This window comes from Artemia sp. Qi Xiang Cuo, chromosome 1, assembly GCF_049724085.1.
Source record: "Artemia sp. Qi Xiang Cuo chromosome 1, ASM4972408v1, whole genome shotgun sequence".
NCBI lineage: Eukaryota > Metazoa > Arthropoda > Branchiopoda > Anostraca > Artemiidae > Artemia > Artemia sp. Qi Xiang Cuo.
This window is the reverse complement of record NC_142794.1, coordinates 38,627,750-38,654,448: the sequence shown is the minus strand read 5'-3', so window position 1 is coordinate 38,654,448 and position 26,699 is coordinate 38,627,750. Positions and strand designations below refer to the sequence as shown.

At 34.9% G+C, this 26,699-nt stretch overlaps 2 protein-coding genes across 2 annotated transcripts in view; one reads left to right on the top strand and one right to left on the bottom strand.

The window, feature by feature from the left end:
* LOC148956287 (uncharacterized) overlaps nucleotides 1-14,202 on the bottom strand; it is an 86,702-nt gene extending 72,500 nt beyond the window's left edge. Inside the window, exon 1 of the mRNA XM_089102426.1 lies at nucleotides 13,954-14,202. The gene's annotated coding sequence lies outside the window, so the exon portion shown is untranslated. The remainder of the gene's footprint in view (nucleotides 1-13,953) is intronic.
* LOC148956286 (methyltransferase-like protein 25B) overlaps nucleotides 1-26,699 on the top strand; it is an 85,661-nt gene that overhangs the window by 45,179 nt on the left and 13,783 nt on the right. Inside the window, exons 5-8 of the mRNA XM_089102495.1 lie at nucleotides 17,574-17,709; nucleotides 19,240-19,506; nucleotides 21,355-21,509; nucleotides 24,531-24,681. Coding sequence (XP_088958621.1) covers nucleotides 17,574-17,709; nucleotides 19,240-19,506; nucleotides 21,355-21,509; nucleotides 24,531-24,681 — 709 coding nt within the window. The remainder of the gene's footprint in view (nucleotides 1-17,573; nucleotides 17,710-19,239; nucleotides 19,507-21,354; nucleotides 21,510-24,530; nucleotides 24,682-26,699) is intronic.

Here is a 26,699-nt window from a genome sequence, read left to right as displayed (position 1 = left end):
GATGCTTCTTCTTCTTGTTGTTTGAATTAGTATGGAGATAATTTTACATTATCTCATCACAGGAATCAATTCTGATCAGTGCAGTATGTTGCTGCTGCTGAGTTCCAACTCAGGGTTCTGATTTATCCTCATAGATAAATACACCAAGAATTTTCCATCAAATGGTTCGTGGTAACGAACTATAAGTAAGGAATGACTCGGCCCAATCGTAACCAAATTTTTAATAGATGCATCAAAATAATTGGCTTTTATGCTGATTCCAAATATAAAAGATTTATTAAGGTTAATGTTACCCTTCAAAAGCTACGAGCCTGAGAAAATTTCTTGGATTTTCCAAAAAGGGGGAAACATTCCTTAAAAGTCAAGGAATCTTAATCTAAATCGTACTGACAGATTCAGCTTTTCAGAGAACCCTACTGTAGAGGTTTCAAACTCCCATCTGTAAGAATATGGAATTTTATATTTTTGCGAGAAGAAAGATCACGGACGTGTGTTTATTTGTTGTTGTGGTTTTTTTGTTTGTTTCCCAGGGGTGATCCTATTGAACTAATAGTCATAGAAGATCGGGAGAGGGTCCATTTGAATGGAAAAAAAAGTTTTTATGTAATTTTTAAGGGACCAGAAACAATGGAGGGTAACTATCCCCCTCCCATGCCCATTTTCCCCCGAAGTCGTTCGATCAAAATTTTGAGATTAACATTTTGTTCAGGATAGTTGAAGTGTCCAATAACTATGTCTTTGGGGACGACATGACCCCTCCCAGAGCCCGAGGGGAAAGGCTGCCAGTTACAAAAATTCGTCTGTTGTTTACATAATAGTATCTATTATTGAGAAGTGTACATATGTTTGTGCGGGTAGAATTTATTGTTGGAAGGGAAGTTTCGGGTTGTAAAATTTCCAGGGAAAACTTTACAAGGGGGAAGAGTGGCCAGAATTCATATACGAAATTCGTTTTATTTGTCTTACTTTCTCTTTGGCGATTTAATTTTTCATATGGAGACGTTCTGTGGAAATTGTTCGGGAGAAATTTTCAGCGGTGTTGGAATTCTCTTGGAGATTTTTCCATAGAAGAAGAGGAGGGGAGTCCGCGGGAGAAATTTTCCATTGGAGAATTATCACCAAGAGAAAGCCTCTATTGATAAGTTTTCCGAGGGATAAAATTTCCATTGGGGGGGGGGGGTCAGGAAATTTTTTCCACATAGGGGGGATTTCTGGTAGGACTTGAAAAACGATCAGAAATAAAATAAAAAACAAGTCTTTTTTCAAATGAAAAGGATGCTTAGGAGAATTTTCAGGTGGAATCGTCCGCAAGAAATTTTCTGGGGGGAATTTGAGGCGAGGAAGGAATTTTTCAGAGGGAATTTCTTAGGGGGGAGATTTTAAGTGGAAGTAATCTCCATGGAGGAATTTATTGCTGGGGTGGGGCTCATGGGTGGAGGTGGATTTCCCAGCATTATTTGGAAAACGATAAGAAATTAAATAAAAAAAAATAAGTCTTTTAAACTGAAAGTACGGAGCAACGTTAAAGCTTAAAGTGAACAGAAATTAGTCCATATCTGAGAAGGGCCGCCTCCTCCTCAATACCCCGCTCTTTACGCTAAAGTTTGTCCTTTCATCCCAATTCCTTAAGAACGACTCCTGTAACACAGGGGCCGCTTAAGGAGAATCAGAAGATGTTTTTAAAGTACTAAAAAAGTTTAGCGTAAAGAGCGGGGTATTGAGGAGGGACTTGCCCCTTTTATTTACGGAATAATTTCTGTTTGTTTTATGTTTTAACGTTGCTTCTTATTTTCAGTTTTAATTTTTTTTTTTTTATCTTTATTTAATGCACCCAATACATCCACCGTCTTCACTCGTAATGTTACTTTGGTAGGTAACGATACTTCCTATGTCCTTTGGGGCGAAGGGGTCAAGGTCATATCTAGGATGTTTGCTCGGGAGGGGGGGGGGACAAAAAAAAATTAGAAAACGCATCCAAATTTTGTTTATATCCCTTTTTATTACGTTTTACGAGTAGGACGAACATTTCGGGAAGAAGGGGGGGGGTTTCAAACTACCAAGCTCTCCCTCACTGGATACGGCCTTGCTTGGCGTAGGGGTCAGTGGTTTGAATCTACAAGATCAGCCGCCTTGAGTTTGGAGAGCTAACAGTTAAGCAAATTCCTTTTTAGCAGCTGAATATACGGAGTCAGGTGGAAAACGCTTAACCCTGTTGCAAGATGAAGAAGTGAGGATAGTTAATTGGTCAATTTTCTCGTGACCTATTACCATCTATTCATCCTCATCCGTTTTCAGAGCCGTTCCTAGGGTTCGTGGTGCCCTGGGAAAAATTAATTACAGCGTCTTTTCTTGACTCAAGTATAAGTAAAAATCCGAATCAAAATGAAATTTTTATCAAAGTGGTTGATCCTCCAGCCGCCCCCCCCCCTGCTGCAGTACCCAGTGTATCTGACCTGGTTGCTCTCCCCCCTTAGGAACGACTCTGTCTGTTTCTATCTTAAGCGAATTGCTTGTCGCTCTTAAACTTAAGACAACATGGGCGCCCATAAGCTGAATTCCCGAGGGGGAGGGGCAAACCTCGTCTAATTGGCACTTTTAATGCTATGTAATAGAAATCTCAGAACAAAAATATGAAAATAAGGCAATGTCATTCAGCCAGGGGGGGGTGCCCCCCAGCCCCCCCACATTATATGTGCCCATGTAAGACAAATATTTTAGAAAATGACTTAGTAATCTTATTTGATCTGAAAAACATACGAATTCTTTGTTCAAATAAAACTATTTGTTTGTTTTCTTTATATCATGTGTTATATATCGTTTTCGTTTACTGTTCAAGCCCTTAAAATTCTTTATTATTATTTTTTAATATACACGACAGAGTATTTAAGGGCATAAATCCTCCTTCAAAATAAAAAAAAAACTCAGCGATCCTGGGCATTTTTTTACCAGATTATCGTGCACCTCATCAATCAAGGATATTACTAAATCGGCCTGAATAGTGAGAAAGATCAGTTTTGCGCTGACAACAAATATTCTTACAGCTACATTGTTTAGTAATTTAGAAATTTGTTGCTAATGGGGGGGGGGACTTAAACAACCAAAAACTTTTGATACAAACTTTCCTTGATCTTTTCGTGCACCTCATCAATCAAGGATATTACTAAATCAACCCGAATAGTGAGAAAGACCAGTTTTGCGCTGACAACAAATATTCTTACAGCTATATTGTTTAGTATAATTTAGAAAGTTGCTGCTAATGGGGAGGGGGGCTTAAACAACCAAAAACTTTTGATACAAACCTTCCTTAATCTTTTCGGCAAAATGCAAATGATTGAAAACCTGAAGCGTGTATTTTCTTTAGATTACAACTTAACGCCCCCAAAAGCCCTTTAAACCCCCTTAATTTTTCACCTTTTGCATTTGAGGTAGGAATAAAAAAAAGTGAAGTAATATTAAATTGAATATCGTTTCTACAATTGTCAAAACCATAACCAAATTCTTATGAATATATTTTGTATTTTCTTTACAATTTTTTTATATATATCCTCTTTAATGTTTATCCGTGTCCTTTCTTTTTAGATGTCTTTAAACCTAACCTGAAAATGATAGCAAATCTAAATGATTTGCTACAATATTATTTTTGTTTGTTTTCGGAAAAGATACAGTCTTGAAGTCTACTTTGGAAAAGTGTTAAAAGGTAAAAATATTTTGAAAGGTCAGATTATATACATAATTAATTTAGTTTGAGAACATTTATTAATAAAATATGTGACTAAATGAGCCTCAATACTTTAGATAAAGAAAGTACTGAGAGAAAAGGAAAAAGAGTGAAAAAGTGAAAGCGGAGATATTTTGAGAGATAGAGACCGAGAGATAATAGAAAGTTGGCATTGACTGGCAAATATTTTTTTATAACTGAATTATTTTATACAATACAGAAGTTCCTAAAAATTGAAAACAAAGCTAAATAGGCGTTTCACATCGTTCATTGTTTTAAATTGATTTTTATTTTTATTAGAATATTACAGTGGATGTCATCGCTTTACTAATTTCACCTACACTAACAGCACACTGAGAATTGACTTGTGTCTTAGAGACAACATTTTAGGTTTCTGGGAAATTTCGGTAAGAAGTTCTAATATGTTGGAACTCTATTGTTGTTTAGCAAGTCAAAGACCCAAAAAGAACAGCTATTTTTGGATACAGAAGTGTCACATGGCAATCTACACGTGGACCGACTGCAGCTACCCGTCCGTCATTTAGATGTGGGCATCCCGTCCTCATGCATCTCAAGTGCTTTCCCATGCATTTTGATGAATAATGGTAAGGAAGTTCGTCAGTATGTCCACATTCGATACAAAGGACCTTGCTGGACTGGATTTTCGGTCCAGTCAATGAATTGAATTTGATTGGCGTCGGATAGGATTTTTCACTTTTGGGTTTTTCAACTTCCACTTTTAGTATGTGACGCAACAATTTTTCTGAAATTGACTTAACTGTTTGGAGTGTATTGCCGAGTTTCACATTTTCAAACAGTATCAGAACGTCAGTAATCGGGAATTCTTCTATGTTAATCATTCCCAAAATTTCTACGGATGCAACGGATCTTCCTTCCGGGTTCTTTAACGTCCAGCTATAAAAGGTTTTTAAGAAACCATCCCATTGTTCAACTTTCGAGTCTTTCAATACGTTACAGCAATTTTTGGAAAACTCCTTAAATTCTTCGGTCGTGAACAAATCAACAAAGGATGGTGCCTTTTGCCCCGCTGCAACGATTGGAACGAGTTCTTTTAAAGCAGTCATCTTGGACTGTTGACTGTTAGAAATGGAAAAAACATTCTCAAGGACTTCTACATTTCCTGTTTCTCTGTAAATACGAATTACCTTCTCAGCCGCTTCTTCCCGAATACCTAGGAAATTATATTTCTCAACAATATATTCAAAAGCATCTTTGTCCACTTCCTGGAAACATAAAACCCTTTCCCCTTTATAACACTGGATAATAAATTCCATGGTCATAAAATGAACATCATCTGCCATAACAGTATTTGTCTCCTTCTCAAGAAACTCGTTTTCAAACATGCACTTAAATACATCGCTTACTACTGTTAATAGACTCTTTTTAGCCGGAACGTCCCCACCATTACATTGAATTGTAACTATGGTGGTGTCACTACTTGTTAGTTTACTTAAAAGGGCAGTGAAAGGTGAAGGAAATTCATCCATTTCTGTCAACGCTTGCAAACAAGTTCTTCTCTATAGTAGATAGGAAGTCTATAAAAAGAAATTACTCAGATAAGATGAACAGGTGTTCATGAAAAAATAGGAACACTTACAAAGGTATTTAAGCAAAACTCGTGTTTTCATGGAACTTTTTCAAACAAGGCTGATCAAGCGCTAGATTAAAAACAATTTTGTTTCAAACAGTTCGTGGTTACGAACTGTAACTAGGGAGCAACTCCATCCAATAGTAACCGAAACTCTAACAAACGGAGTTTCGATAACAATTGATATGTCAAAAGAATGGGTTTTTTTGCTGATTTTAAATATGTAAAATTATATGCTTATTTTAAATATTTAAAAGCTACGAGCCTAACAATATTTGTCTGATTTTCGAAAAGGGAGAAGATCACGGATCTTCCCTCATTTTGCCATAAGAAAGATCACGGAAGCGTGTTTATTTAATTTTATTATTTTTTCTTCTTGGTGATCGTATCGAACCACTGGCTCTAGGAGATCAAGAGAGGAATCATTCGAATAGAAACCCAAAGTTCTAGTGTCTTTTTTAAGTGACCCAAAAATGAAGGCTAACTAGTGCCCCCCCCCCCTCCTAAGTCTCTTTTTCCCCAAAGACGTAAGATCAAAATATGAGCCAACCATTTGATTCAGCATATTTAAAATGTCCAATAACTATGCCAAGTTTTTTCGACTGAAAGTAAGGAGCAATATCAAAACCTAAAAAGAACAAAAATATGCCATTTATGAGGGGACTACGGCTTCCTCAACCATCTCTCTTTAGGCTAAAGTTTGAATTTTTGTCTTTATACTTTAATGTAAAGAGCGGTGGTTGAAGAAGGGATAGTCCTCCTCATGCACGGGATAATTTCCTTGTGTTTTAAGTTCTTGCGTTACTCCTTACTTTCATTCGAAAAAAGTTTTTTTTTATTTATTTATTTAACCAGTATCGCAAGGTCTAGTTATCTGACTCATCCCAATTTTTCCAAAACCAATTTGTGGCAATAACTACAAGTGCATATCCAGCCAATTGTTTGCTGAAACCGTTTGGATAACTAAAGCCGTGTTTTCGCTTGTTCTTTTACGGACAAAACACCAAATAAATTAGCTTAGGCTATTAGAAACCCCATTTTCGGCTGAATTAATTTTTTTTTTTTTTTTTTTTTTTTTTTTTTTTTGCTTGCTTGCTTGCTTGCTTGCAGTCTCTCCGTAAAATACCAACTCAAAACCAGGTTTAAGATAATAAATGCACTTAAGCCAGGTTTAAGATAACAAAGAGCAAAATAGAGGTTACAGTCCTTACTTCCGTGTTTTAAAGGGTGCTTTAGTTCCATTGGTTTATATTTGTATTAGTTTAAACTTTTTCCTCAAAATAAGATTTTCAAAGAAAATTAAAGAGCTACGTCACAATGTAAGAAAAAACTCGAGAAGAGCAAAAAACGAGGATCTTTACAGCCAGTGAAAATCCAATGCAAATATTTCGGCCGAGATCTCCGTTCGACCGTCTTCAGTGGGAATAAAATCATCCGTCTTCAGTGGGAATAAAATCACAGGATAAAGTTCAAGAATTTTCCAAGCGTAAAACTACCACAAATCACCATCAATAAATAAATGAAATCCAAAACGAACAGAAACCACAATAAATAATCGAATCAGACGCTTCGCCGATTTATCGGTGATGCGCCGCCGATGAAAATTCTGTAGCGTGCCAGTGTCCCGCCGGTACCATTGCCGCACCGGTACACTACCGGTCTGTCTATATTTAGCCTTGCAAAAATTTTCAAGTTTTTGAAAATTCCTTGTTTTTGCAGTTATTTGCTGATTTTGACATGCTAAACAAGCTAGCGTAGTGAGTAACTTTGTAAAAGTCTATCAATAATGATTTCTAACCAGAAAATGCGAATAAGAGCTTAAAGACAGATTAGGAATTGGAGTATTTAAGGGCGCCAGGGGGCTCGGCCCACTAGAAATTTCACAAAATTTTCTTAAAGAGTTTATTCTCTCATTTGCATCAGTTTTCTTGATTTCTTGCAGCACAGTTTAATAATGTATTTGTAGTGCGTCACAGCAATAAAAAAATTCCCCTTTATAGATCTTATTTTGCCTTTATACACCTATTAAGATAATTAACTTTTAAGACCTATTTCATGTCATTAGCCGTAATTTGTCATTCCATCCCTGTGCTCTAGTTTCCAGCGTATTCTACTGCAAAATTTTCGTTTTTGATAAATTCTAATCATGGGATTAGAATTACCCCCTTCCGTCTTTCAAGTGACTCGGTATGCCGCGAAACGACAAAGTATTTGGAATTTAGAGGATTACAAAGTGTCCTTTAAAAATTTTCTTCCTTCATAAAACGACTTCACAATGTAATGTATTAATTAAAGATTTGAACTGCTTGGATCTATGATAGTACTGAATGAGCCAAAATAGTTTTGATTTGTTTCGAATTTTGCATACTAAAATCTGGGGGGGGGGGAATACCTTCAATCGTTATTTATGTTTTAAAACGTCGATGAAAAACTTTGGCTCAGATCAACGATTCTAAGTTAAAAATATTTCTAAGAAGCTGTAAGTTGAAAGCATGCTCTTAGACTCTTGTATCTAATGCCTTATTTTACTTATTTTATTGCTCACTGTTCAACTTGGCGAAAAAAGATGAAAAATGAAGTAGATCAAACCCATGCAAATAACAGTAAATTCGGTAAGCAAATAACTTATTTTAGGTCAGAAACAGTTCTACTTTCTTAGTTCAAATTCAGCCGATTTGGCGAAACTACAAAAATGCAAAGTTGGCGAACTTTACAGTTTACCATATCCGTTCCAGAAAATTCACTTGAATTTTGGAAAGGAGAGAGAAATAAGATTAAAATCCTGCGCAAAATTCAACCAAATCCTCTATTATTTTTTTTTTTTTTGCGGAACGATTTTAAATTTTGATTCAGCTCTAACTATATTCAATGAGAAGACTTGCCATTAAGAGACTTCCTTCGCAGAATTTATAAGTTTTACTACTGAATTTTGGACCTTCTTTACCGGACTTTGGCATTGGTACTGAAATTGGATTGAAATTTGGGACCCTTAGATTTTACTGTAACTACACTATTTTTATGATTCCGTATAATTCCGGACTTATGGCCCAAATTTCACCGACTCTTAAAAAGTTTGGGGTGCTGCCCTCCTCCTCCGTTGTGACGCCCCTGCCTGCTAGAATGGAGATGGAAAGCAGCATCCGCTTGCATTGTTAAGGCCTCCAAACTGGGCGTAATTTAACTGTTATAAGGTATTTGCAAGACGTTATTGTTTGTTGTTTTTTCTCCCTCTTACTCCAAACGATCTGAGTCTTTAGCTTCTTCTGTGTTCTTCCGCACACGAAGAACAAAAGCTGCTTCACTATTGTGGCATACTACGTTGAAAGGTAGTGTACTGTGCTGGCATGTACGCAGGGGGAGGGGCCTCCGGGCCCGGGTCCCCCTAAATTCTACGATTTTTTTATTATCCCATAATTTTCAGATACTTCTCACAGAATAAGGGATTTGAAAGATTCCCCCTGAAACAAATTCCTGCTTACGTGCCTGGTACTGTGATTACTGGGTTCCATTGAGTACAACAGAAGGTACCACGGAAACACATACACGATGGGACACACGTACACGTTTATTTAGTAGGCAAAGATTAAAATGTCTTAATAAAGACTCTTGATCCTACAGACTTTTGAATGTTGCTTGTATCGCGTTTTCCTCAAATTTGTATGTGTTCTTATGTTGTACGTGCCCTCAAAGTTTTAAAGGGCTCTTAGAGTTTTAAACAAACAGGCTCGTTTGTTTATTCGGATTTGAACGATACGATACGTTACGTTTTGAACAGACTTGAAAATCCTTCCTAACAAGAAAAATTGGCGCGCCACCGTTTTCCCTAGTAATCAGCTATTCATCGCCGACAAGAAAATCGGCACGGTGTCTGGGTCTAATGAGTAGGGCTGATGCCTTCATGCCTTCTGAAGACCAAAACATAATTTGCACTTTAGTGAAAACAAAATACATTTTCAATGATTTCACCTTTTTAACTTTAATAAACCCAAAATTATTATGACTTCAAGGAATAAATATCAGTATATGAGTATTAGATTGTCAATTCATACTCATTTGTTGTTGTTTTTTTTCAGTAATCTTGGTTAAAATACTGTTTTTTTATATTATGAGAAATAGAAACATTCAGCTCGAAATAAGGGTTGTTTTCGGTAAAGTGCAAATTACGTTCTAACTTTTAGAAGGGTTGGGGGGGGGGGGCATTCCTAACAAAATTACTAAACTAAAACAGTTTCTAAAACAGGGCATTCCTAGAAAATCACTTGAAAATTTCGCACATTCTTAATGAAACTTTCTGACCGTTTACAATCCCAACAATGAAAAACACTCGCTTGCCTTATGGCTTTATGTGTAAACACGATTTGCTCTGTTATGAAGACTAGGAGATTGCTGACAATTAAGTAAGCTACAGCAGTAATCACAGTGAAGGCAATTCGGATACTCTTTGTAAAAGATGATTGTTTCCAGATTAGTAATTGACAAAGAGCTACGGACACTTACTAATTTTATTTAATATGACAGGCAATTATCGGTTCAGTTCAAATTCAGCCGGGGCCTTTTCCCGTAAAACGCAATTATGTGGCAAAAATGTTGTGATCTTTAAACCGGTACTTGTATGATATAGCGCCGACCTCTCCTTGTTTATCCGTTGACACATTGTACTGATTTTTCGACAGGACAAAGAGAAGTGACAAAATAAATGGGAAATATATAATTTGGACTATATATTTGCGCAATAGGGGGTGGGGATCGGGGTAAAGTATTTGGACAGTATGAAATTAGAAAACAATTCTTACTTCAAAAATTGCAGAATAATTGCACCTAACACGTTAGGTATGCAGACCCGCTACACTTTACCCCCTCCCCCCCTAATGTGCAAATACATAGCCCAGATTTGTTTCTAAGGTATTGTATTTTAACATACTTTTCGTTAAGATTAAGCGTCAGAGAAACAGGTTCTACTTAGATGAAGAATATTAGGTCGTGACTATATCATACAAGTACCTTTAAACCTTTAAATTATATGTCTATGAAAATCTAGGAAAAAACTATAGTGTCCATTCTGTTTAGCTGGAGAATGGCTATCATACACATTTTCTAATCTGCATATCCACATAAATCTTCTTATGAAGTTGATCCTGGATAAAATGAGGGTTAAGTTCGTTTAGTGGGCTAAGGCAAAAAATCAGATATAAAAAAAGGACTTGTATAAAAAAAAGAACTTAATGAAGTAAAAATGAATTAATTAAATGAAAAAATTTAATTAAAGATAAAAAAAAAACGCATCAGAAACTTTTCAGAAAGCTCAAGGAAGACTTTGTATTCTAGTGTATATTTTTACGTTGCATCTGAATTTGCAATTAGAATTCATGTACGGACCATAGTTTCTGGATAATCATCATTTGGGAATAGTTTTGTTAAATTAATGAAATTCAGATAAAACATAGTTGTTTTTTTTTTAATTTGGGCAAGGGCAGAGTATTAAGAGATAGGGGCTTCTACTTTAAATAGGCCTAACTTTTACGATTTTTGTAAACTTTTACCTAAACCTTACGATTTACGATAACTTGTATGATTGAAGTAGTTTAAATTTCAGTTGTATCTGCTTCTTTCAGCTGAAGACTCCTTATCAATTACACAGGCAGGATATGAATGAACCCCACTCGAACTAAAACCCCTGTCCTTGTCATTTCTATGATTTTTCCTTGAAATTTTGGCAACAATTTTTTTTCTTTTTCTCATATGCCAGTGAATTGAGTGAGTGATTTATTATCAAGGTTTCCTGAGAACATCCATAGGGTTCTCAGTAAATTCAGCCTCTGGTTCCCCGTTTGGTACTCCTATCAGGGGCGGATCCAGAATTTTTTTAGGGGGGGGGGCACAAAATAGGTTCATCCGATAAAAAAAATTTAGGGGGGGGCGCAAAATAGGTTGATCCAATAAACTTGCGTTAGGAGCAAGTTTAATTAATGCAAACTTGAGTTAATTAAGGAAACTATACTACTTTAGACTACGTTAGGGGGGTGCGCGCCCCCCTTGCCCCTTCCCTGGATCCGCCACTGACTCCTATAGATCCAAACCCGCAGTATCAGCTTGCTAATTTCACCACCCAAAAGCATTCAAAGGCAGGGTAGTAGCTGATTAGTAAGAGCACCTTACAAAACCAATAAATAAAATACACAAGAAACAAAAGTATGTCACTGTATGTATATGTATAAAGCTAGGCAGCCACCGATACTTTCTACCATAATTGTTTAATTCTTATGACTTTATATTTTTGGTTCTCGGGGAGGGGGGGGTCTTTATTTTCTTCTACGTATTCTATTGACTTATGTTTCCCTGAATTATGCTTTGACACAGCATCCTCTGACACACAGTTCACATAGGGGCACCATCATATCGTCTATGTTACTTGGTTGATTTTCCCAAGCACCGAAATTAGCAATCAGCATCTCCGTTTTTAGATCACTTAAAACTTTAGGGGTGCTTGTATGATAAACGCTCTACCTAATGTTGTTCATTCATTAACGCATTATAGAACCGTTTTTTTTTTGTAGTTTCTTTCAGCTTAGCGTGAGACAAGATAAAGAGAAGTGACAGAATAGATGGAAAATGTATAATTTGGGCTATATATTTGCACATTCGGGGGGGGACTAAGTATTTGGACAGTGTGAAGTTAGAAAACAATTCTTACTACATAAAACGCTGAATAATTATACCTAAGACATTAGACATGCAGACCCGCTATACTTTACCCCCCCCCCCTCTAAGGTGCAAATATATAGCCCAAATTTGTTTCCAAAGTATTTTATTTTTATCTTACTTCGGTATATCAAACAGTTCATGGTAACGAACTGTAAGTAAGGAGTGACCCGGCTCAATAGTAATCGAAACTCTAAAAAACAGAATTTTGATACCAATAGATACATCAGAAGAATCGGATTTTTATGATGATTTCAAATATATAAGTTTCATTAAGTTTAGTCTTACCCATTAAAAGTTACGCCCCTGAGAAAATTTACCCTATTTTCCAAAAAAGGGGGAAACAACCCCTAAAAGTCATAGAACTTTAATGAAAATCACAGCCTCAGATTCATCGTATCAGAGAACCCTAATATAGAAGTTGCAAGCTTCTATCTACAAAAATGTGGAATTTTGTATTATTTGCCACAAGAAAGATCATGGATGCGGTTTTTTTTTTTTTTTTTTTTTTTTTGTTTTCTTTTTCCCAGGGGTGATCGTATCGAACCAGTAGTCCTAATACATTGTGAGAGGGCTTATTCAAGCGTAAATCAAAAGTTCCAGTACCCTTTTTTAACTCACCAAAAATTTTAAGGGCAACTGGGCCCCCTTCCACGCTCATTTTTTCCCGAAGTCATACCATCAAAAATTTGCGATAGCCATTTTGTTCAGCATAGTCAAAAATCTAATTAATATGTCTTTGAGGATGACTTAATCCCCCAAAGTTTTTTAAGTACTTTCAAAAGAGCTATCTATTCTAATAGACCGGCCTTTGTGATTCAGGTGTTTGTGATTCGAACAAAATTCGAACTTTAGCGTAAAGAGCGTGGTATTGAATAGGGGGTGGACTCCCTAATATACGTAATAAAAACATACGAATATGGAAATTCGTTACGTAAGTTAATTCGTAAGTTACGTCAGAACAAAATTTCGAGAAAGCCAATAAGCCAAAAAAAGGAAAATTAATACGCGAATTTCGTTTTAATTATTCATGTACGGTGAGCCAAAATCAAAGCTGCATTAATTCAAAAACGTTAAGAAATTAAATAAAAAAAGCAAGCTTTCTTAACTGAAAATAAGGAGTGACATTAAAACTTAAAACGAACAGAAATTATTCCGTGTATGAAAGGGGCTGTCCCCTCCTCAACGCCTCGCTCTTTACGCTAAAGTTTGACTGTCCCACAACTTTATTTTTAAAACAATAAAAAACTTTGGTCCGAGAAATCGCTGGAAATCTCCTTTTCGACTTATACAGAATGGAAGCTTAATATCTACCATGTTTTTCTGCTTTACCTAGCAACTTAAAACTGTAATATATCAATTCTTTTTATGGAGGTGGGATTTTTGGACAGCGACTTTAGATATCTACAAACGTTATGACAACAACAAAAAAGAATACAGAAAACCGGCAAGAGAAAACTCAAGTCTATTTCTGAGAAGAAGAAGAGAAAAACAGAACAAAAGGACAAAAAAATACAAGACTATCAACACCATATCCTGTAGCCCAGCAAAATCATGAATTTATAAAAACCAACATAAAAATGTTACTTTCGTTTTTTTTACTTTTTCATAACAATGGGCAAAAGATACAAGTCACTTTTGCCAAAATAATACAATGGGTGTATGTACGTATGTACTTTTTTTTCAAATCTATTCTATGATTTACATACTAATATAGCCCTAACTATCTTATAATGAATTAGATAATAAACAATAAGTTTTTTATTGTTTTTAAAAACAATAAAAAAAGTTTTTTATTGTTTAATAAAAACATACAAAAAAACAAAAAACAATCAACAATAAAAAGATTTATTCGTTGAGTAAAATCCCCTCTGAATAAAAAATCCTGGGTACGGCCTTGCCACAAATTAACATAAATTTAACTTACTAAAAAAATTGAATCCTCTCTCCTTAATGTTTACTTTGCAAGAACTCGAATCAGACTACTATATCATAAGTATGAGCAAACAAGAAACAAGAAAGTCCAAGCTCTTCCATTCAAACTCGATTTGCCGGATTTTTCAAAGATGTATGCTTTTATTTCATGCTTTAACCTCAACGGTGACCTTTTTTATACCGAAGAATTTTTTCTTTAACCCTTTTATAATCATGTTACTCTGTCAACTGATTACATTTAAATTGGCAGGAATTTAAACTCTGTAATGTCTATATTTTTTAGCCATTAAAGTATGTATTGGTTTGCATGGGGGGGGGGGGTGATATACTTATCCATGTGACACCTGGAAATTGCAGTTTGGGTGCCATTTCCGGAATGGAAAGGCTGGGGAGAATGAAAACTATGATGATCATTATGGTTTAGAGCCCTAATGCTTAAGTTTACAGTTTACAGTCCCCTCTTTAATTTTCTCCCTCATAGACCCCATTAGTATTCTTCATAAATTGTCTACTGACTAGCAGAACTAAAAGGCTAATGCAATATGATAGAGAGCTTTTTAAAGGCTCATTTTATATCTAATTTTATATATAATTCACTTTTATGGATTTCACTTGATAATGCCATCATAAAGTGCCATACGACACTAAAAAAAAGTTTACTTAATTTTTTTCTGATTTTTTAAAGAAATATCAAAAAAAGCATTTTCCACTGATAAATAAAAAAAAGCTATTTCTGTTGATATTAAGGGGCAACATTAAAACTTAAACCAACAAAAAATATTCTGTATGTGAGGGGGATGCCCCGTCCTCGACCTTTGCTCTTTACGCTAAAGTTTTAAAGTTCTATAAAAATACTTTTCATTCGAAATCAACGGCCCTTGCAAGAATCGGGACAAAAGGTCAAACTTTAGCGTAAAGAACGAAGGTCGAGGAAGGGGCAGCCCCCCTAATATACAAGATTATTTTTGTTCGTGTTAAATTTTAATGTTTCTCCTTTCTTTATGTTGAAAATAATTGTGTTTTCCATTTAATCTAGAAAAGAACGAATTGCAGACAATAAGCAAATAATTAATTTAATAAATTTCAATAAGCACTTTTGAACTTAATTCAATAATTGCTATTGCCAAAAATTATAAAAATCAGAAGCAATAAGCTTATTGAACTCTGGGTTAGAATATACCAAGTTGGCCCCTTTCCTCCGAACTTGACTCTTGAAAGTAAAAATAGGGAAAATGAGATTTGTTAAATTTTCTTATTTAAGTTGGTATGATACTTTAAGATAATAATTAATCATAAGAGCTAAAAAAAGAAGGGTCTCCAGTGCCCCAGTGGTCCAGTGTCCAAGGATCTCTGGTCCAAAGTGTCTGGTATTCGGTCATCCAGCTCTGAACCACGATTTATGAGGAAATATTTCGGGTGATTTCGTTCCTAACAGTAGCGGTTCTGGCTTCTCGTTCGCCCAGTGCAAAATCTTGATTAGTGTCCCCCTGTCGCCTAAAAAGTTTACAGTCTAAATTATAATAAATTTTTCAATTTATTAACAGAATTATTTTCAATTTATCAATTAATTATTATTTTTTTTCTAAATAATTTTTTAATTTGTTAGTTAAATTGTTTAATGTGGATTAATTATTTTAATTGTTATTATTTAATTTTTATTTATTAACTGCGTCCTCTAATTTATTAATAAAATTTCAAAAATTGCAAAATTATTATAACTGTTAGATTATTTGTTTGACATTTTGCGCCCCTAAAATTTCTGCGCCCGGGGCAAGTGCCCCCTCTGTTCCTCCTCTAAAACCGCCTCTGGCTCCTAAGCTCTACAATTATCTCCAGTTGACATAGTATTCGAATGCGGAGAGTGAACGGAAAAACGCAAGAAAGTTGACATACTTTTTTGTTTTTTCTTAAGGCTTAAAATAAGAAGCAGGGCGCCGAAAAGGGTCTTGTTAAAACTCTAGACATTATTAGGAAGTCATAGGCTGTAAGAGATGCAGCCTACTGGGATCTCTTGTTATTTTCCCGAGTCACATCAAGTAAACCAACCAGGAAACGTCTTGCAACTTGACGATCCATTTAAGCGGAAAATTTGCATCTTAAGAAAAATGAAGATGTTGAAAGATGTTGGTTGAATTTAACTGAAGTGTTTGTTAACGTCCCAATTCATAATAATAACTGAAACTCCATGTTTGTTGTTAAACAGTTACAGTAAAAAAAACAAAAAACTTTTGAGCTGTCAAAATGGGTTAGATTGAGATGCGAGGTGCAACATTGACGTCGGTGAGCTTTAGGATATAAAGTCGAAATATACGGACCTTTTTTTATTATTAAGAGTTTTTTTTTCTGCTCTTTCCATTGCCTTATATAAAATATTATACCCATTTTTCTGCATTCTCATTTGTTTAATTTGTAAATGAAAAGGCATTACGATATAAGAAATTTATTTATTAAATATTATTTAAGAACTTATTTATTAAATGTTATTTAAAACTTATTTATTAAATGTTATAAATAAATTTACTAATTATTATTTGTTAAACTTATTTATTAAATATTATTTTATTTATTAAATATTAAATTTAATAACTTATTTATTAAAATTGACGTTGCGATGATTATTTGACTAACCATGTAGTAATGAGTTTTAGTGACGCTAAATTCCAATATCAGTTATCGTGAAAAATAGCTATGATTAGATCATAGTTTGTAACATTATGAATAAGATGTGTTTAAGTTGTTTGTTTCTTTAAGTTCCAGGTATATCGTCCAGTGCGCATGACACGGATTTTCCAATATCCTCTTTCCCCCTTCCCACAGAAATGGAAATTTTGCTAATGTTCTTAAAGTTTGGTATAAGTCTCCAGTCTTTTTCCTGATTTGGTGAATATCAAAATGAGGTGAATTTTATATACAGGTAGATACTGGCGGTCCAAAATCAAAACACACTCTCTGGAAAAAAACATTTTTTGGTAAAAGCTACTTAATTGTTTTCTAAGTTACTTGCGGCTAAGTACTTACGCACGGTTTAAAGCTTCTTTGTTGTTAAAGGAAAGGATACAACAGTAAATTCTGCAGATGCCAGCAACCGATTCAGTATGACAGCAGATAATGTGTTTTGATTTTGAATTGTCGTGCAGTTAAAGAAATTTTTGACTGTAGGTCTTTATTTTGTTTCTATTTTAATGGAGAAATTTTTCATTTCTTATTTTGAATCTTATTTTCAGTAGTGAAGAAAATGCAGCTTTTGAATCACCAAGTCAAGAAATGACATCTGCTGCACCGATTCAGTATGACAGCAGATAATGTGTTTTGATTTTGAATTGTCGTGCAGTTAAAGAAATTTTTGACTGTAGGTCTTTATTTTGTTTCTATTTTAATGGAGAAATTTTTCATTTCTTATTTTGAATCTTATTTTCAGTAGTGAAGAAAATGCAGCTTTTGAATCACCAAGTCAAGAAATGACATCTGCTGCACCGATTCAGTATGACAGCAGATAATGTGTTTTGATTTTGAATTGTCGTGCAGTTAAAGAAATTTTTGACTGTAGGTCTTTATTTTGTTTCTATTTTAATGGAGAAATTTTTCATTTCTTATTTTGAATCTTATTTTCAGTAGTGAAGAAAATGCAGCTTTTGAATCACCAAGTCAAGAAATGACATCTGCTGCTCTACAACACAAAGATCTGTTAAATATATTTCGGAAACATGTTAAGCTGAAAAAACAACATGAAATATTTCGCATCGGTAAGGTGAGTTTTAAGGGGAATCTGGAATAAGATTCAAAGAAATAGTATTAGCAGCAGGGCTGTATTCAGGTTTTTTCTTCGGGGGGGGGGGGATTTTTTTGTGAGGGGGGGGGGAGGGAACACAAGAAAACTTAAAAAACATCAGAAATTTGCTTATATATATTTTTGTTGCGTTTTTATGAGCCGGATAAACAGGGGGAGGGCTCAAACCCCTTAAAGGTTTATTGGTAGTTTGCCAAAAACAAATTGCGTACCAATATTTTCAACCGCTGAGGTGAAATTTAAAAAATGCAATTTTAATTAAATATCTGAAGTGTCGTTTACTTCCTTTTTATATTTTATGTTTGAAACACAGAAAAAAGACTTGTATCTTTAAAATGCACTTTATGACAATATTGTACTCAATGGCGTTTTGAGTAAAATAGTTTGTTTGAAATTGAAATTACACAAAGCTATATATATATATATATATATATATATATATATATATATATATATATATATATATATATATATATATATATATATATATATATATATAAATTTGTTTCGGACTGACAGTCATTATTTCTAGTACTACTCTTCAAAGTAGGAAATATAGAATCTGCTATATTTAGGATTTGAATTACTAGAGAATATTGTCGAAAATTACTGAAATGCCGTTGTCGGCCAAATTACGAGCTCCAATAATGCACAATGTTTGGTAGTTAGGTTAAAAATTAAAAGGCCCTTCGATTTTTTTTCAGATTTCACTGAAATTGGTGTACTCCTAGAACAAACCATGTCGCCTCTTTCCAATATGTTTTTTTTTTTACACAAAATAAAAAAAGTCTATCCTATTTAAGCCAAGACAGTTACGTAGATTTTTTATATTCCACCAGGGAACATTTAGCGGAACTTGATAACTTAAATTCATTTTGCGAGCCACAGTGCCGACTGACCGTCTCACAGATAAAGGTCAAATTAGCTAATTCTCCCAGAGTAGTACCCACAGTCGGCAGCTATTGAGGATCTGTGGTTTGACTGTGAAATTTTGCGTCTCTGTATCGGTAAGCCATACAGTCAAAGCAGGTATCACCACTGGAAACTCCCAAAGTTTACAAATTGCTCAAATGATATTTCTTTTGGGATGATTCTTAATGTTTTCCTAGCAGTTATGCTAGGAACTTTTTAGGCAATGTCCTCTCCTGAACTCTAAAGGGAAAATTCTGCTCCGTTTCATAAAAAAAAAAAAAATCACACTTTTTAATGATGTACTCGTAAGTTTCATTAAACCTAAATATCTCTATCTCCGACACAAAAAGGGATAAGTTAGGTTTTTCTAAGATTCCTGGGAAAGTAGGAGTCGGCTTTTAGTTTTTTGTCCTTTTTCGGATGTATTATCCCAGCTCTACAAGTTATGGCAAGACCGCCCGATCAATTCTAAATATTCTTGCTGCAGAAACCAAAGCAGTCTGCAATGGACAAGATAGGGTGACCCATTAACGTATCGAATCCCAGACAATCGCTACTGCTTTTAAATTTAATATTTAGGTATGCACCCTCTGTGCCAGCGCCACTTCCTGTCTCAATATTCTGGATATTGGATCTGGCGTAGGGCATTTAGCCCGTTTTCTGCATTATGGACACAATTTGACAGTGGCCTGTCTTGAAGCAGAAAATGAATTTAATAGTTCGGCTGAACGCTTTGATATGGATTTGAAAACCGCAGTTGAGAAGACGGGAAACGCTCCTCGAAGACCTCCTCTCCATGTTGTGTGTCGATTAACTTCAAATACTGATATTGAAACCCTCCATAAGGTAAGTTTCTGGTTTAAATATCAAAGAATACTACATTATATATATTTGTATTTACATTTTTTTTTTCCTTTTTCAATGAAAAAAAAATTACCTTTCAAAAATATATATTACAGAATGCTGTGAGATAGAAATCCACTTTACACAAATCTAGATAAAAAAGGCTAAAATTGCATTTCAAGAGCACAATTTCGAGTTCCAGTAAGAAGCTTGATTTTATCGAGAGTAAAGGACAAAATAAAAAAAATTAATCTTGTGAATCGTGTATTGTCACTTAAGGTTACTAGTAGGAAGATTCATAATGCTATCTATCCTTGCCAAATCGTAGAAAATCCTTCATTTAATTGTGTTGTTTTTCTGCTCTCTTATTTCCATTTTAGGTTGGATTCTTGAACCCCTTGCCCTGATTGTTTGATTAAATAATTATTATTATTATTTATTTCTAACCAACACTATACATAGGTACATTACGTGGAGTATCACGAAGAAAAACATAAAAATGCAACGCAAATCAATATAGAAATCAAAGAATACCAGTTACAGAGTAACACATAAAATTTAAAAGAAACTAAAACAAAAGAGAAATAACATGAAAGGAGGGGGAAAAGAAGAAGAGAAAAAAAACTCACCACTTGCAGAACCTAATAAGCAGTAACATACAGAAATATGGACACAAGCTGTCATTATTATGTATATTGTCATATAATAAGAAATATGGAACCGTAGATTGTCATGTACGTATCATTTTATGACTCTGGAATTAGCGTTATGTATTAACAGTACACGAATTTGTTTTATGTTGTGTAGATGCAGTAGGTAGGAGACATCACGATTTATTCAACAGTTTTGCTACAGTATCATTCATTTCCGGAATGTGTTAAAATATCAAATGAGTTGTTGGTGCTCCTTATGTAAATGTGTTCTGAATGTAATCTAAAATTATCTGGACTATTTCACGGACGAAGAAAGGTAGCCTACCAGAATTTACTGCTTTTGGTTACCTAGATAAGACCAAACCAAAATGAGATGGGGCCGGAAAATTGAGGTGAAGAAGCCTTAATGAGGTAGGAAGACGCTATAAAAAATGTTTTGAAGGAAATAAAACTTCACAGGAGGAAAAAAGAATGAAGCTCCATATTGAGTAAGATGGGTAAGGAGTGAACGGGGCAATGCTGCCCCAATGAATTGTTAGTAGCAGTAGTTATTGTTATTTTGTATGTGAAACGTAAAAGAATCACAAGAATTCATCCATACCAGTTGCATAGCAAGAATGGCTTTCGAAGTTTGTTGTTTGGTGATCTTTCACACGTGTATAGACCCCCTCCCTCTTTAAAAAAAAAATTAGGGTATGAATAAAATATAATGTTCTTTTCTATTAAAAGTCAGTAAATTGTCAATTATAAAAGTCACTGGTAATGGTTTGCTCTGTATGTACTGGTGAAAAATCAGACGCATAAAAAATTTTAGTATATAAGGATTGAGTAAAGAGTCGTATTTCAAACATTTTTATTATCAGATAATTATTATAAGAAATGGACTTTTGTTGAAACTGGGATCAAAGTAGGCATGAAAATAAGGCTACTGGTTTTTACGAAACGGGTTAACTTTTTTTGTTTTATTTCATAATTTACCTATTTTTCTCTTATTTAGGCCTTCTGATTTTTTGAGGAGGCTAATATTTTATTAATGAATTTAGCCCTCATAGCCCCTGAGATACGTCAATACAAGACATTCTAACTACTGCTTACGTACGCAGAATCCTACTTATTCCAAATGCAATTTCGGAAAGCAGCTATTCGATTTATTAGCTGTATTTTGAACATGATTCCTTAACATTTTCCTCCTTTTTAGATGACATATCCTGCTTTTGACGGAGGATTTGGAATAATTGGCCTTCACACATGCGGTGATCTTGTACCCTACATGCTTCGGTATTTTGCTGCCTCAGAAAAGATTCGTTATTTAGTTTCAGCTGGATGCTGCTATATGAAAATGACCACAGATTGGTAAAGCCTTGTCCTGATTGACTTCATTCACCCTGTCAGCAGCAGGGTCGGCTTCGACTGGACAGCCAATCATAGACTTTGAAATTTTAGAAGGTTTTCCAATTATATTGGCTATTCGATTATAGTCGGCTTCCCAAAAATGATCCACCTACAAAAAATGCTGCTGGTAGGGTAAATGATGTCAATCAAGACGAGGGTTAAGTAACGTTCTTTTACTTTTCTTACTGCAAAATTTTTCAACTACTAATGGAAAACCGCCAAACGGGTATTTGCAAGAGATAATTGGATGGCAAAGCGTGATTGCCAATTGCGTTTACAGTATTTAAACTGTTGTTTTTTTAGATTTAGGGGGGAGGTACCTAGGTTAGGTTGGATATTTAATATATGCTATGTTTTACCCCCCACCCCCCTAATGTGCAAATATATAGCCCAATTTTTTTTATAAAATATTATATATTCATCCTATTTTATTATATTTCATTAGCATTAACCAAACTTGACTTCTTTCGTGTGTAGCATATAATGCACAAGTACCAAAGGGGATTTCCAAAATGTAGATGAACACTGCCCAAGTAGTGTCTTAAATTTAAGTTAACCGACAGACTTAATTATATTAGACACCGCCACCCCTCCCACAAAAAGGAATAATAGTAGCACTTTTTCAATCCTCCAGAGGTCACTCTACTACCTCCCAGAAAGTATCAATAAAGTATATACCCCTTAAAACAGCCCTAGTATAGATTAAAGAGGGGAGGGCACTAAATAGTGCCCTCCCTTCTTTACTCTAGGGCATATATATTATATTTACCCTTTAAAGGGGTATATGTAATATATACCCCTTAAAACAGCCCTAGTATAGAGTAAAGGGGGAGGGAATTAAATAGCTTCCTTTTTCATCTTTGTGCTGACAACTTAGGTTATAGATATAAGAACTCAAGCACAATGTTGCGATTCGAGATGAGTAGACACTTATCAAAAGACAGGACGCTAATATCTGTAGTTGATAAAGATTAACTACTGATAATTCAATTCGATATCTTAGTTGTAATTAGATATAATGTTAAAAAATAATTGAAAGTCATTGCATTAAAAGTGAAAAGAAAATGAGTCGTAAATGGGTAGCTATTAGCTTAGAAATTGTTTCTACGTTTGTTTGAGATTTCATAGAAAAGAATCCCGTTGAGTTTTACCACTTCCTAATTCATGGAAAATTTACTAAGGCTTATTATAGATGGGTGAAATTTTAGTGTTATTTTTTTTCTATGCATATAATACAAGAAGAGCTTAAGACATAATTTCTTGCATTTATGTTCAGTAGAGTTAATTATCATGTGAAATACTCATTCTTGTTTCATGGCACCATTGCTGAGTGTCTAAGCTTGTCAGCAACTATTTCCTATACAACTCTGCATAAAATAAAAAGGTTTCCTTCTCCAAGTTTGTTGCAATGTAGACCAGCAGTCTATTATCCTTTCTAAAATTCCTAACTTGAAATCGTTATTTCCAGTTAGGAACTAAGTCAAAATCCTCGTGTTTTCAGCTAGTTGATTTCCAAGAGGTTCATCACGAACTTCCCATGAAACTAGATTTTTTGTTCCTCATGGAATGAAAATTTGTAATTAGCTTAGATGTGTCTTCTGTGACATCATAAGGTGGGAAAGGGCTTTCACATTTCGCCTTTTCAAACTTTGATCTGTGTAGCTTTAAACGCTTGAAACTTATTTTCAAGTTTGGGTTTTTTAAACGTCATAAAGTAACGATATATGTTGTTTTGTAAAGATTGAAGAGTCAGAATTCAATTTCTATTGTTTTTTAACGTTCTTAGCGTAAGCCATCCATCCCCGTAAACAAGGCTGTATCCAGGGGGGGGGATCGACCCCCTCCCCGCCTCAAAGTGTTTGTCCGACTCGTAAAAAAGTAAAAAAAATGAACATAAATAAATTTTTGAGGCTTTTTTTAAAGTTTTTTTTGTACCCCCCCCCCCTCCCCCGAAAAAATTCTGAATACGGTCCTTTCCGTGAAACTTTACTTGTTCTCTAGATCTGCTCAGCGAAAGAGCGTTTTTTCTTCCATCCTCCTCCCATCTCTCTCCTGTTTAACTTTATGAAGTGTGGTATTTTAAATTCTACCCCAAGACCAGAGAAAACTGCTTGGAGAAATTCACCTTTTTATTGGATAAAGAGATCTTCTCGCGAGGATGGAAGGTGAACTGAAGATCGACTGCTATTCTCATGAAAGATTCTCTTGAAAATGAGTCGCTGCTTTGACTGCCGTTGCAAGTTCCCACGCAATGGAGTCATTATGATTCGTAGGATATCTTTAAAAGTTGATCGCTTTAAAAGGTTTTCTCAATTATTAACAGTTTTTCATAATCAAGTCTAAACTATTCAGCAGGGGAAAATCTCCAGCATTTTTATTTGAGGGAGGGGCAAGAGGGGCCCATATCTCGATATTTAAAGGGTATAGGATGCATAATATTTTTTCTCCACATTATTGGGGGGGGGGGGGCAACTGTCCCCCTTGCCACCCCCAAACAACGCCCCTGCTATTCAGTGGTGAATTTTAACAATGATCGTCGGGGGCGGAGGGAAGGGAAGCTTTTCCGTTCTTAAATGTTTGAAATTTATTTACAACTTTCTGATTTCTTAATTATTATTCAGTTGCATAAGTTGTTATTTGTATAGATTTAAGTCAAGAATCGAAAAAAAAAAATATTTCCGGCTCAACCTTTTGTGACGTTTTGTTTTTCATTACCAAGGAACTTGTATTTACTTGGAACTATAAAACAAACGTTTAAGTGCAATCGATGTAATAACGATGGGCATAGAACCGCGTACTAGAATATTTAAGGGGATAAATTAGACTTCTTTTTTATTTAAGCTAATGAAAAGTAAAAATATAATCATAGTAAAAGTTTGTGTAGTAAAAAAAAGAAGAAAAAACAAAAACAGAATAGGACTCAGAGCAATAATTCTTGTTTTCGGTCTATATTGTGTCACTGATATTTCTTTCTTTTTTTAGTTTTGGGACTAATAACCCTGGCTATCCAGTCAGCGATTTTGTTGGAAACTTTGAAGGAGTACCTTTAGAATATGAGTCAAGAGAAGTTGCTTGTCATGCCCTCGAAATGTATCTCAAAAGATTGAATGACAACCAAGTTGAAAAACTAAAGGTATTAAGAATTAGCCGTTCTTTTCCCAAGATTTTTACTTAGTTTCGCTATGATTGATCCAATTTTGTTGACCCAACCTTTTTTGAGGCAGGGGGGAGGGGGCTAAAAAAAATAAAATTGTGCCAAAAATAAAGTGAATGGTGTGACAAATCATAAAGATCCTAGAGATTTTTAGAGGGTAGGGTTATATAAAATCAGGATACGTACTTGGACCCACGGATGCAACAGAGACTGTGGTCCCTTCTCTATTCATCTCTCGCTCACTCACTTATATCCTAGCCCCTCTCTTCTTTTTTGCATTCTACTGGTGTGCGTCTCATTTTGATAGGATTAATTAAAACAAAACTTTTTCCACAAAATAGATTTTTCAATCAAAAGTAAAGAACTCCATTAAACAGAAAATGATCAAAAATAAAATCAGATAATCTACCAAGAGTCGAACTACGACAAATCTGCATCAACACATCAATTAAACCCAAAACAAGTAAAATAACAATAAATAACCGAGTCAAACTCAAAGCAGAAATTAACATAAGTTGGGTGCAAAACCCCTATGCCTTCCCAAGGCCAGAACAAAATTTGCACTTTACTGAAAAAAAATAAATGTTTTTACTTTTATAACTTTAATAAATCAAATAATATTAACATATTGATTACTAAATATCAGTATATGTATATTAAACTGACAATGCACATTCATTTGTATTTTGTTCTGTAAAACATAATTTCTATCTGGAAATCAACTACGCTGAACAAAATGGCTATTTCAAAATTTTGATTGGATGTGTGTGGGGAAACGCTGGGCTAGGGAGTGGTGTACTTTGTCTTCCAATCACTTTCGACTCTTCAAAACGGCAAAATCAAGTCCAATTCCTAATTGAATAAGCCCTTTTCGAAATTTCTACGACAGCTTCTTCGATACGAAGTGCCCTGCTCTAAAGGAAAAAAAATAATAAATAATACATTGTGCCAAAATTGTTCTTATATGATCTCCGGCCACAACTTACAACCATTTCCTTGAAGGTTGTGGGTGAGTGTCCTCCAGCAAAACATTTTTCTATCGCGAAATGAGCTACGATGAGCAAAAAGGCTACCTCAATATTTTGATTGGCGGTCGGGGGGAACGATGGGCGTGGGGGGGGCTAGTTGCCCTCCAATCACTTTCGAAAAGGACACTAGCCACTCCGATTTCCAATCGAATGAGCCCTTTTCGAAGTTTCTACGAAGACTCCTTCGATACGAAGTGCCCTGGTATGGAAAAAAAAATAATAATACATTGTGCCTACAGCGTTCTTTACTTTATACTGAATACGCACGAAGACCTGTGTAGATGAATCCATTGTGTCGTTTAATGCTAATTTGTCTTAGAAAGAAAATATTGCATCACCCACATTGAATTATTTACAGATGTGATATCGGCTGGAGAATGAATCGCCTTTGTAAAATTTGCGGCTGGGCTAAGGTCTAAGCAAATATTATGCTACTCCTCTTACAGTCTTTTTAGTTGTCAAACATTTAATCGATGATTCTGTTTTTCGATGAATATTAGTGCTGTCATTAGTCATATTTATTCTTTGCTATAATACAAATACAAACTTTTGTCCCTAATCTGTCAAATTCTTATCAACTAAACATACATTAGTTTTTTTTCCATTGATAGTGGTTTTCTATTGGCTAGTGATGATAGAAATTTTCCATGTATTTGAAAATTTATTTAAAATTATTTGAAAAAGTTTCCGAAGGTCAGCAAACCACTTACATTGTTGCCTAGCAGTACTTTTTCCGGGAGGTGCTCTACCAAACTTACTTGTAGCTCGTTACAAAAGGCAACATCCTCATCCCTCCTCAGTTCGATTTCAATCTCACCTGGCCGACAACATGCAAGCTTTTTACAGGGGCTATTCCTCGGGCTCTATCAAACCTTCGAAAAGATTTCTGCAAATGAGTGTTGGTTTAGACGTCGAGCTTAGTGCCATTATCACATTTTTCCTTTTTAACTAGCCTTACTAAAACTCGAT